Source organism: Octodon degus, unplaced genomic scaffold (assembly GCF_000260255.1).
Source record: "Octodon degus isolate 3935 unplaced genomic scaffold, OctDeg1.0 scaffold00131, whole genome shotgun sequence".
In the NCBI taxonomy this organism is placed as follows: Eukaryota; Metazoa; Chordata; class Mammalia; order Rodentia; family Octodontidae; genus Octodon; species Octodon degus.
The window spans coordinates 2,401,936-2,415,345 of NW_004524707.1; the positions used below are offsets into that span (position 1 = coordinate 2,401,936).

Genomic DNA, 13,410 nt, shown 5'->3' on the forward strand with positions numbered 1-13,410 from the left:
AAAACAACTGTCACATATTTTGGTAAAGATTTTAGATCTTCAATCAAAATCCTTAACATTATAAAGTACTTATAGTTGTATAATTTAGTAATCTTAGTTCTAATGTCCAACCTATGGGATATGTATTTACTTATTTATTTATTTTTCAGTGCCAGGAATTGAACTCAGGACCTTGTGCTTGCCTCGCAGGTGCTTATGCCACTGAGCTATCTCCCCGCCCCCTGTGGGATATTTAAAATAATTATTATTGCTTTTCTCTTAGTTTGCATTTACCTGAGATAACTTTGCTCTTCTTTTTATTTGCAATATGTTAGACACATGTCTAATTTTGCTTCCTGTATACAACGAGTTGAATTTTCCTCTAATTAAAAGCTCTTTTTCTTTCAATAGGATATTGAACCTTTTTATATATTTATTATGCAGCACTGGAGGCTGATCCAGGACCTTATGCATGCTGGGCAAGGGCTTTACCCTTGAGATACAACCCTAGTTTCCAATTATCTTTGTTAATATGAGTGATAACTATAAACTTGGTTTTGCCATATTATTACATATACTGTCCTATATGTTTGGGCATACTTATTTATTATTTATTTTATGTATAGAGATGCTATTTAGGAAGGTTCAAAATGGGGTTTATTTATTTATTTATTTATTTATTTATTTATTTATTTTGGCTGCCTCAGGCTACCCTAAGGGCTGGTCTGGTGTGGCATGTCGAGCTGGGGATAGAACCGCGGTCCTGTGCGCCTGACTGGGCTTGCCCCAGTAGGCACTTAAACAACTGAGCTGACCCAGAAGCCCGCCCCCCGCCAACATGGGGTTCTAATAGTTACAAATTTGTATTAACATATCATTTCCATTATCTTTCCACAAATTAAATGTATTCCTTGTAAGTAATAATGAACCCAAATCCTCCATTTCCTACCCCTTTCTATCTTCTCTACCAGTAAATTTATGTTATTTATATTACCTTGGTATTAATTTTGCTTTTAGTAATACGATTTATATATGTCTACAAATCGATTATATGTCCAGATCTTGTAGATGAGGCAGTAAGGGAGAATGGTTTGATTTCCATCTCTTCTCCATTTCCTATTTTTGTTAGTTATAACACTTCTGTATTGCCCAAATACATAACATTTACAGTCACTCTGTAACTCTTAGCCCTTTCTGTCGTTGATCTACATGTTCAGGGCTCGGTAGCAGTTTTTGTTTTTGGCTAAAGTCGCTATGGTAGTCTCTTCAGTGGCTGTACTTTTTGCTGCAGTAGTTTCCAAAAAAACAAAACAAAATACATCAAAGCCTCCCACCCCATCAAACAAATTCAGTGAAAATTATCCTGTAAGCTCTTGCAGTTTCAAATCTGAGGAGCTAAGAGGTCAGGAGATGTGTAGGAAGCAATGAAAAATTAAGAGCTAATGAGGCTGGCTATCGAGCAAGTGCGTGACGCCACGGAGCACTCTGATGTCAGCCTCAGTTTCTTTTTCTTATTCCTAACTTGGGCTTTGGCGGTCCAAAGATAATATTTCTTAACACTGAAATCTAACAATTTTATTCTTAATTGCTTTGATAAAGACCATTTGGTCTAAAAAAAGAAAAGAACATTTGGTCTAATTTTTGTTGCTATGTGATATGCAATTTGAATATAGAGATTAAAGTATATTTCAGTATCATTTACTCGTATATTTTTAAATAGCTGTCTTATTCTTAAGTAAAGCTGGATTCTCCTTTCCTTTCCATCAATATCTATTATTTTCTCATAATCTTTTCCTGCTGTTTTTTTTTTTTAAATTTTCATTGGTTTTTCAATTTAATCTTATGTCCCCTACTGCAGATGGTTTCCCAAGGAGTAACTGAGAAGATTCAAAACTAAGATGCTCTTCACAAAGTAGTCGAAACATTACTTTTCACTGGGTTAGAAAAGTTACATTTTTAAAGAAACAGGGTGTGGTGGTGGCCCACACCTGGAATCCCCACACTGGGGAGGCTGAGAGAGGAGGATCACTACGAGTCCAAGCTGCATAGCGGATCCTGTACTAATTAGTTAACTAATTAATTAAAAAATAAAGAAAGATAAAAGCAAAATAAAGCTCAATTCTAGAAAATCTTATTTTATTAAAGTTGACGCCTTTAAATTATTATTCAATGACTTCCAGGGGCTTCTAGATTGTTAAAAGATGATGTTAACCATAGTGTTGCATCGTCCTGCAGGTTTATTCTTTGACGATGCTGCAAAGTGCAGTCCTACTAGCAATGCCTTTCTTCTGTCATAGGATTCAGATGGAAATTGCAAGGAGGAAAGGTTAGGGCTTGTCAAGAGCCATAAGATGGGGGTGTTGCGTAGAGAGTTAACGTTGTATGGAAGTAGGACGGGCATCTGAGGTTCAGAAGCAGGCTTCAGTTTAGAGATTATGAAAGTTTCAGGTCAGTAATCTAGCTGACACCCTTAACCAAAGAAAACAGAAAAGAAAGAAAACAGCAGAGCACACTAGAGCAGGTAGCCTACTGTCCTTCTCAGGCCTGACACCTACCATGTGCTCAGTCCTGTGGTGAAGAGCAAAAGGACAGAGGAACATATGAACAAATATGCACTATTCATTATAGAAATGAAATTCTACTACATAGAATGTTCAGTGGGAGGTGATATCCAAGAAAACATTATTTATTCATTTTAATAATGAGTAATAATTTTATTTATTCAAATCCCCTTATCCAATTTAATTTAGGGCAGGAAGAATTCCACTCAAATCTTTGATTTTTATCCTATTCAGGTATAACTTAATTGGCCCAACCAGTAGTGTTTGTGAGATCAAAGAGAAAGGAGTTGATTGGAGCACTCCTTTTCCAGTATGTGAAAGTAAGTCGGTTTTTTTCTGACTTGGACAATAAACTATGTTAAGAAAAGTAACACTGTGCATCTTTTTTTTTTTTAAAAAAAATCATTTTATTGAGAAATAAATAGCAATGAGATAGTTTCAAATCCAACTAGTAGGACAGTTTCACTAATCAATACATTGCATATTGTTGTCTTAGTGGTTATTCATTGTACAAGATGTAGACATGATACCCTGTCCACAAACACTATTAGAACAAATCTTTCTATTCATTGAATTGAAAATCTAGCTGTGTATCTATCATAACTATTTTGAATATATAGATACAAAATGGTTGTTCATTTGTATTCCCTTTTTTGGTTTAGTTTTGTCAGAGAAGGGTATTCCATTGTCATTTAAATATTATAAGTGCATGAATTCAGCAAAATACTCCAATATAGTCCAGTAGTCCATAATAGTAGTGGGTTTTCCATAAGACTGGCAATGTCAGAAGTTGTTGACTTGAGCCTTTTATAGCTCAGCATATTAATATGGCTTTACTTTTTATGCTTCATTTTTATACTTTTCTGCTGGATGGTTAAGACCAAGATAAAGCAAGACCTATGTAACAAGAAATGTAGCAGTGCTGTGTGTCTTTACTACTCTCGTACCTTTCATATGACTTTACAGGAATCTTAGTTTATGAAGATCCCTGCCTTTAATATTTTTTTCTTCTTATTCCTCTCAGTTATTAAGTGTACATCCCCTCCAGACATCAGCAATGGGAAACACAGCGGTAGAGATGAAGACTTCTACACATATGGTTCCTCAGTCACCTACAGCTGCGACCACCCCTACTCACTCGTAGGCAATCCTTCCATTTCCTGTATGGTGGTGAATAAAACAGCTGGTGTCTGGAGCCCCAGCCCTCCGACCTGTGAGAGTAAGTCACAGTGATGGATTTTGCTTTAAATTGATTTCTTTCTTTCTTAAAGGGAGGTGGTGTGTGTGTGTGTGTGTGTGTGTGTGTGTGTGTGTGTGTGTGTAGCAGGGAATGGAACAATATAAAGACAAACTAATGATTGCACTAAAGCGATCATTTCTGGCCAACAGGTATTTATTGCCTGACTATTTGAATATGGTAGCACAGAATATCAATCTCTCTCACCGGTTTGGTGAAGTAAAAGTTGCTCCTCATTCATCAGTACACTGCCTCATACCTGGGAGATCTGCTGGCCAGCTGTAGCCTAAGTATGAGCACAGTAACCCGCTTGGCAGTCCAGGTGGCTTTGAGCTTCTGGTATTGCCATATCCAAATGCACTTCCACAAGCTTTTTAGTACGGGAAAAAAGGCAAATGGCCCCTTGGTTATTAAGAGTTTTGGCTTAGACATTTGGACCACAAAATATTTTCTGTCTAGAACTAGCAATGTATAGTCCCTTCCTATCCCCAGAGGACTGAGGAATGAAATCTTTTGTCTATTTAGGAAAAAGTATTGGAAATATTAGTTAACACTTGTCAACCACATTTTCCTGGAGAGCAAACAAGGCCTCTTAAAATCTGGAAGACCAACAAAAGAATCAAGCAATAATTGAACTGGAAAATACTCTGTGGCATTGCTAATTTGCTAACCCAAAACACCTTCCTTTACTACTAATACTCATCTACAATATCACTTGTTACTCTGACTTACTCCAAGGCACAGTCCAACCAGAGAGACCAGGGAGCACAGCACCGTAACCAGGACTGCCAGGGATGGAAAAGCAGCAGCTAATCTTGGCCAGATTATCAGAGCCACATTGGAAAGGGTTTCCTGTGTCCCTCTCAGTAGTTCAGCATGAAAGTGAAGGGAAGATGAAAGGCTCTACTGGGAGAATAAATACACTGCATTTTAGAAAGATAGCTCAGGCTGCAAATGGTAACAGTTTAGAATGGGACATACGTTGGCCAGTGGGCACCTGCTATGGTTTCAATGTAAATCAAGATCTAGTGTAACAGTGCCAAGAGGTAGAGAGCTTTTGGGCAATGATTAATGCCCTTTTAACAAGTCGATGGAAGAACCCTGGTCCTTTCACTCTTGCTGACCTGCTAGGGCATGGCCTTTGTCCCTTCTGCAGCACTAAGTACCAAGGCAACATCCTAGAAGCAGAGAGTAAGCTCCTTCCAGGCTTTGAGTTTGCTGGTGCCCACACTTTGTGATTCCTATTTCCCAGAAATGTGAGGAAATGAGTTCTTACTAGTTATGAGTCATGCAGTCTAAAGAATTTTGTTTTAGCAATGAATGGATTGAGGTAGTTGCTGCTGCCAGTGTCCAGCCAAGAAGCAAAGGTAGCTTCATCCGTGGCCTTGGGCCTGGAAAGAAGTTGGGGTCTCCAGGTTGATAAGTGATCAGATGAAAGGATGAGAGGGGGGCGTAGTTTGTTCCGTGCTGGTGGGCACAGGTCTCTGATGCTTTGGCCATCTCTTTGTGATCGTCATGTCATTACCGTGGGCTACTGTCCCTCAACCACAGTCATCCAAAGATTCTGTAATGATATTGGAAGTTTTGGTGGCTTCACATGAGTCTTCTAGTATAGGAACAATTACCAGTTTGGGGTTATCCAGAGTCATCTCAGATAAGCACAAATGTGATAGGATCTCATTTTCTTGAGGCAATTAAAACTGAAACTATTTTAATTATTCACTTGAAAACATATTCAGGCATGCCTGTAATCTCAGCCCTTTGGGAAGCTGACATAGAAAGATCAAAAGCCAGACCCTATCTCCAAATACAAAAGGGCTGGGCATATAACTCAGGAAGAAGTTCCTGGGTTCAATTCCCAGTATGAAAAACAGTTTTTTTGTCCTTGTATATGTTTGACATGTGCTTATATTAGGCATTTAAACTCATAATTAGATTAGTGGTAGCACTAATAATATAGATTTATTATCTTCTAAAATCCACTTCTGTACCATTTCTGCTGTCTTATATTGCTTTGTTTCTATCTTGGTTCTTGTTATTGATTCTAGTTTTTGTTTTTTTCTTTAAAATAATAAAAGTAAATAAAATCTACTTTTCATTACTAATAAATCTTTAGGGATCATCTGTCGCCAGCCAATTGTTCAATATGCAAATATTGTTTCTGGATTTGGACCCATCTATACTTTAAAAGATTCTATTGTGTTTAGCTGCCAGAAAGGTTTTGTCCTTCGAGGCAGCAGTTTAATCCGCTGTGAAGCTGATAACAAGTGGGATCCTTCTCCTCCTGTTTGTGAGCAGCGTAAGTAATGGACATGAAGGGGTTTCAATGGTTGGCATCTACAGGTACCCTGAAATGATAGTACGGGCACACTTGCCTGGCTAGCTCCACTTGGAGTCACAGCTAATGTTTAAATTCAGGTAAATACATTCCTTCATTATTGTTGTTGTAAGGAATGATTTCGGTGTAGCTGCAGGGTTGGACATCACCACAAAGGGTTGCCATGCAGTTTTCCAGGCTGTGCTCACTCAGGTCCTGCACTACCACTGAAGATGTGGTGGGTTGCCTACTTATGTCAGCGATATTCTGGCAGTTGATAGAATATTCTCTTAGTTTAACAAAGTCCTTACAATGTGATCATTATTTTGAAAGGTCAAACATTAAAATATCCTGAGAGAAAACATCTTTTTCCTAGCTCTATTGGATAGACTAGCCATGATTCAAAAAACCTAAAATTATACATTCATATAGACCATTAAAAATACTGATGAAAGCAATAATGCTAAGTTGGAACTGGAATCAATGCATGACAAGTACTAAGCCAATAAACCCTCTGAACAATTAATTGTGAGCAGCTACTATTCTCACTTTATAGATAAGGAAACCATTCACAGAGGTTCAACGCCCTTCCTAAGATTGCGCAGTGGGCGCGGGGAAGAAGCCTCTGGTGCCTGGTGCTCTTAGTTCTACCTTCATGAAATTCCAAGAGCCTTTGCTTTGGGGACTTCTACAACAGTGTTTTAGTAAAATGTAGGGAAAATCTCTTCCTAGAGTAGCATGCATTAAGTCAGTCAAAATTACTAAAGAAAACCATTCAAGGTTCTTATATCAAATTGAGCAGCATTTATTCAGTAACTCTGTGGAGATTTGATACAAATAGTAGAAGGCCACTGCATTAGACCTAGGGGTTACACTAGGCCCCCTGATAGCACAGTTGTGTTGGGAAAATGTTTCTGTGGGTTCAAGAGAAAGAGAAAGAGACAAGGAGTGAAAGCACAGGCACTCCTTGTCGCTAGGATGGCCAAGCAAACCAGGCCGTGCTCTCTGAAACATGCCAGCAGACGTTGCATATTTTGGGGAAAATAGACTTTGCTAAACTAGTTCAGTCAAGTCACTAGATGAACAAGCAAGCCAGCAGAGAGCAACAGGTCCTGAAGTTGATGAGAGGGAATTAGACACAAAATTGCTAAAACCTATTTTCTGACATGTCTAGCTTTCAAGGAAGAACTGTCAGACATGAAAAGAAACAGAAATAACCCATACCAAGAGAATAAACTAACGATAGAAACTTCCTTTGAGGAGTTGGATTTATCAGAAAAGAAGTTCAAAACAGCTAGTATAAATATATACCATTAAAGGAAACAATTTTTTTAATGTTAAAGAAAGTAATAAAATCACTCCAGATTCATTCCAATTGTTATAATAAAAAAATACACATCTTTACCAACATTTGTGGAAATACTAGAACTCTCATACATTGCTACTGGGAATGTAAATTACTGCAACAGTTTTGTAAAATAGTTTTGACAGTTCTCTAAAACTGTAGCCCCCATGTGATCCAGCAATTATCCTCCTGGGTATTGATCCCAGAGTAACAAAGCTAGATGTTCACATATAAAATTTACACGAAGGTTCATAACAGCAGCATCCACAATATGCTTATAAATTGCATAACAGACAAAATTAAAAGTGGCATATTTATGCAGTAGAATACCAATTGATAATAAGAATAAGGTCCCACTATATGATACAACATAGATGAGCCTTGAAAACATCACATTAAGTAAAAAGAAGATGAATTCCTAAGAATACTACTGTATACAGTTGCACTTATTTGGAATGTACAGAATAAAGAAATCCACACAGAGAAAAAAAAAATAAGTTCATGGTTGCCAATACCTAAGAGGAAGTGGGAATTGAGAGTGACTGCTAGTAAATTTTGTGGTGATGAAAATACCCTGCAATCAGGTAGTGGTGCTGGCTGCCAAATTCTGTAGTATACCTCAGAACCACTGAATCCTACATATTATTCAAATGTTTACAGACAAAAATACAATAACCATCCAACTAGGAGATATCTGTATTTTGTTTCCTCATCACATGAATCAGCAGCATCAGGGAAGCGGGCAAGACAGGATGCAAAGACCCGGCCCAAAAAATGCTTATTGGTTGGTGCAGACTCAAGACATACTTGATGGTGAAGTTCCTGGTGCTGCCTGGCTGAGGGGATGCCTGCTGTTTATTCAGTCAGGAAACATAAGAAGTCAGATTTGTTTCATGCGACCATTTTCTGCCATGTTCACTTAGCAAGTTGGGTGCTTCAATTAAGAAAGTAAGCATTCTGAAATGCGCTGAAGTGGAAGGGTAGCCCATCTTATGTACAGTTGACACAGCACACAGAAACCATGTGGGGTGTCCTTTGCGGGGACCTCTCTGGGTGGCAGCAGGGAGGCAAATGGCCCTCTGTGCTTTCTGATGCAGTTCATTCCCAGCCATTGCAGGGTAGTTTCTAAATGAGTGAGCACTTGACAGGATGGGGTCATTGCTTGTGGCGCCAGCCCCATTAACACTGTCCTTTCCTCCTGTTCTTTACGAGAAGGTAGCTGTGTTGACTTACCAGACATTCCAAATGCTCACTGGGACAGAAATAAGTGGCCAAGTGAAGGCCATGTGTATTCACCTGGGACAGTGTTAAAGTACTACTGTAATCCTGGCTACAGACCTGCTACATATGAGCCTACAACTGTGATTTGTCAGAGTGATTTCAAGTGGAGCCCATTCAAAGGGTGCAAGAGTGAGTTTTTTGTTTTTAAAATATTTTTGTGTAGTCAATGTCTACTGTGTGTGAGGATTCTGTACCCTAAATTAATGTAAGTTTACTCCTAGATATAAATTGAGAGTATACTATTTCAGGCAAATAGTAAATGCTTGTCACCAAAAGGGACCATAGGAGATTTGGAGGCTCTAAGAAATCATGACCTTTTCTTAGGCCAGTTTAGAATTAATTGAGAAGTAGACATGGCAGTCAAACTGAGCAGGTTCAGTGCTAGCTTCAGTACTGGGAAAGGTAGAATGGAGATCCCAGGCTAACCATTCTCAGAGTCTGGGCTTGCATACAGCTTTCAAGCCTCCCCGGTGTAACTGCAAGCATGCAGCAGAAGGCAAGCCTGTGACACAATCATGAGCTCAACCAGCTGCACGTGGACTTGTGCCTTATGTCCCTGGAGACATGAGGCCATAGGCTTGTAACCTGCTTTCACAAGGCAGATCCTGACTCCTTCCCTGGTGTCCTCACCTCAGGAGGACAGAAAGGAGACTTTCTCCAATTTTGCTGGTAGGAGAGGGGCTTCCTTCTCTGCTTGTGGGAAAGAGAGTGGTGGGCTGTGGAGAAGTGGAAGGTCTTTTATGGACCTCAATGAAAGTGACAAGAAAGGGAGAAACTGCGCCTCCTGTCATCTAACAGAACCTTCACATTTCAGAGGGGAAAACACTGTGACCCAGATTATAGGGCACTTTATGCTCCAGATTGGAATTTGAAACAATGTGTGAAATACACAAATGAGGAAAAGTGATATTTTAGATCAATTAAAGCCTGACATGGTTTCATTGAAATTATTCAGACCCATGTTGTGGAAATAGAAAAAAAGATTTTAGTTAAAAGAGAATCAAAAATGAAGGGCTGGCCAGATAGCTCAGTGGATTAAAGCACTTGCGGGAGTCTCAACTCCCCGGCTTGCTGTGCTGGCCCTGCCCCTGGGGCACACTGAGACAGCGAATGAGACTGGGTGTGGTGGCGCTCGCCTGTAATCCCAGCGCTTGGGAGGCTGAAAACAGGAGGATCACTATGAATCTGATCAGTGTAGTGAGACCTTGTACTAAATACATTTTAAAAAATGTATTTGACAAGGGGATGGGGGTGATAGCTCAGTGGCATAAGCTCTGCCCGGCAAGTGCAAGGTCCTGAGTTCAATCTCAGTACAATATATATATTTTAACAAAATTTATGGCCTGCTTACCAAAATATTATTTGTAAATATTTAAAAACATATTTTAGCCATATTTATTGTACTCTTATACAAAATAGTATAAATAATAATAAATCAAAATAGTCTTATTGATTTAATTATATACTAAAGAATATTCTTAATCATTTAGAAAGCAGAAGTGAAATGGTATTCAATGTAAAATCTGATTGACTATTAGATTCATGACTTACACATTTCTGCTTTCTTTCTTTCTTTCTTTCTTTCTTTCTTTCTTTCTTTCTTTCTTTTTTTGCAGAACTGGGGCTTGAACTCAGACCCTTGAGCTTGCCAGGAAAGCGCTTACTCTACTGAGCCATCTCCCAGGCTCCCATTTGTGTTTTCTACAGTATAAAGCATTGCATAAATATCATTCAAATTTAAAAATCATAGACATAAAAAACGAGCCCTGAATGCATCTTTCATAAAGATTCCTAAAACTTAGGGCTGGCCAGATAGCTCGCAGCAGACTAAAGGGCCTGCTTAGGCGGAATGCAGCTGCCAGGGTTCCATGCCTGGCATGCCATGCCAGCCACGCCCCCAGGATGCACTGAGATGGTGGCTGAGACTGGGCGTGGTGGTGCCTGCCTGTGATCCCAGTGCTCGGGAGGCTGAAAACAGGAGAATCCCTATGAGTCCCATCTATGTAGTGAGACCCTGTAGACCTGTCCTAAATACATTTTTAAAAAACCCAAAAAACAAAAAACAACAATTCCTAAAAAGTGAGGATCAACTTTATCTTAGTGTGCCTGGAACACTCTATGGCAGAGCCAGGCAAGCTCCTTACATAGAGACTAACTTTTTGTATTCTGTTCTGCTGTTTTGTCTTATACCCGACAATATCAACTTACATTGCAAGGTGCTTCTACTAATGAATGAAAAATTGTATCTCTTTATCAGCTCTTGTTTGTTTTAAAAATGGAATAAATTGGATAACTATTTCCCTAAATTTTGTGTCAAACAAGAAAAATCCTGGCCATAAGCAATCATTTACGTTTATTTTCCTGCACTAGCTGTCAGGTGCATCCACTGCCAAGAACTTTCCTTTTTCTCATGATTGAAGAAGCATGCAGTAGTAGAAAGCTTAATTGTGATGCACGCTGGTGAAGCCATAAGTGATGGGTGTGATCATTTTTCTTAAATAATAGTGAAAATTTGCCTTTTCATACAGATGTGCGATAGTATTTCAGTTGGAGTCTCCCATTGAAAATACTTAATTGAAGAAAATGCTGACCTAGAGTTCTTCAACAGTCAGGGACAGCTAACAGAACAAAACTGTTTGGGCCCCTTTAGCAGTTTTCCTACCACTGTTCAGAGCTCAGGACCTCCAGTGGTGGATGTGAGACCATTAGCTGAGAGCTTCCTCATGCTGATTTTGCTAAGCAGCATTTTCACTTTTTATTTTTAGAGGTATGTTGCCCAAGACCAGAGGTGAAGAATGGTAGAAGCATGGAAACAAAGGAAGTTGTTAACATCGACTGTCCCTTTTCCTACAACCAAGTATTTCACTATAGATGTGATGGTGAGACTCAGAGACGTACAGCCACGTGCCAATCCAATGGCGCATGGAGACCCTCTGCCCCATTTTGCAGTCAAGGTAAGGGCAACTGGAATTGTGTCATTTGGGGAGTTTTTTCAATAATCTCCACTGTAATGAGGATTATGAAGAGAAGATTTAAAATTAGGAAAAGGTTTATATATCTGCATGACTCTTGGAGTAGGCCCAGTGTTTTTATTTTTTTCTTTTTTGACTTTATGCTTTGTTCCTGTTCTTTCAATCTTCCCTTTCCTCTTTTCTGAATAAGTGAATGCTGAATGTAGATCACAACCAATAGATAAGCTGAAGTTTTCTTTCTTTCTTTTTTTTTTTTTAAGCTAAAGTTTTCAATGACTATTTTTTGCTTCTCTGTACTTTTCTTCTTCCCTTACTTCTGGTCCATACGTCATAATCTACAGAACATGACCTGCCTACATCCTTTTACACCTGCTTTTCTGATCTTATTCCTTCTTCTTCCTTAGACAACACTCTTTGGCTTCCTCTAAACTTTACAGTTGGCTTCCCATTGTGAGGTACCTTCCTTTCCTGGCCAAATATCCTTTCTCTTCACTGGGACATGGTACCCAACACCCACTATCTAAAAGAGGAGAGATTTATGTTGGCTCACAGTCTGTCTTTGGCAGGCTTAGACCCAGACACAGCCTGGCAGAAAAGCAGAGAACAAGGAAGATTGCTCATATGACTGTGGACAGAGAGCCAAGAGATTAGCTGGAGAGGGAGATACATTTCCCATGACCCTTTGTTCTGACAAGAATGGACTTCCCAACAACAAATCAGCTGTATAGTTCCCATAATTCAACCACCTTCCAAAAACCCAGCTTCTAAACATATGAGGCTCTTGGGGTACATCTAGATATAAACTATAATATTTTGCCCTTAGAGGGCTGGCCAGACAGCTCAGCAGACTAAGGTGCCTGCTTAGGAAGGTGCAGGGACTGGGGTTTGATCCCTAGAGTCCCGAGATGGCCCTGTGCCCGGAGTGCACTGAGAGGGCAACTGAGACTGGGTGTGGTGGCATGTGCCTGTAATCCCAACCCTTGGGAGGCTGAAAACAGGAGGATCACCACAAGTCTGATCTGTGTAGTGAGACCCTGTAGACCCTGTACTAAACACATTAAAAAAATATTTTGCCCTCGGGCCCCCAAAGTTACATGCATATATCTGTATACAAAATGGGTTTGGTCCACCTCTCAGAGCTACCAAATTCTTAGTAATATCAGCAATGCTAAAAGGTCCAAGTCTACTCTTAGATTTAGGGCAAAGTCTTAACTAAGATCCCCTGTAAAAATAAAAAAGAAGGTTAACCAGTACCAACATATAATTTCAGTTGCCTTGTTTGGTTTTGGTCTTTTCTGATTTTACTTTTTTTTTTTTGGTTGAATTGTTTTTTAGAGTAGGTTTATTTTTTGTTTTTGGTGCTGAGGACTGAACCCAGGCCTTCCAGCTAGGAAGGCATCCTACCACTAAGCTAAATCCCCAGCCTCCCAACATATAATTTCACAGGATAAAGAGCTCATTCTAAAAGGGAGAAGTAGTAGATAGAAAACAGTAAGACCAAAGCAAGAGAGAAGCCAGCAGGGAAACGTTAGATATGTTTAAAACAAATTTGTGTCCAAGATCCAGGGAGAGCTGGGGCAAGAAAATGTGAAATTGGCAGGGCTCAGCTGGCTTCCAGTGGCACTGCTGGCCCTAGCCCTCATGACTTCTCTTTGGGACAGCTCTGCTCACTGTCCTCAGCTTTCCTCAGATAATCCATGTTCCTGGCTTCTCCAACT

The 13,410-nt window shown here is 39.5% G+C and overlaps 1 protein-coding gene across 7 annotated transcripts in view; it reads left to right on the forward strand.

Annotated features, from left to right (window-relative positions):
• Positions 1-13,410, forward strand: part of C4bpa (complement component 4 binding protein alpha) — a 40,675-nt gene that overhangs the window by 16,722 nt on the left and 10,543 nt on the right. For all 7 annotated transcript variants that reach the window (XM_023701220.1, XM_023701221.1, XM_023701219.1 and 4 more), the window contains 5 exons: positions 2,775-2,860; positions 3,565-3,759; positions 5,894-6,076; positions 8,655-8,849; positions 11,486-11,674. In XM_023701220.1, coding sequence (XP_023556988.1) covers positions 2,775-2,860; positions 3,565-3,759; positions 5,894-6,076; positions 8,655-8,849; positions 11,486-11,674 — 848 coding nt within the window. The remainder of the gene's footprint in view (positions 1-2,774; positions 2,861-3,564; positions 3,760-5,893; positions 6,077-8,654; positions 8,850-11,485; positions 11,675-13,410) is intronic.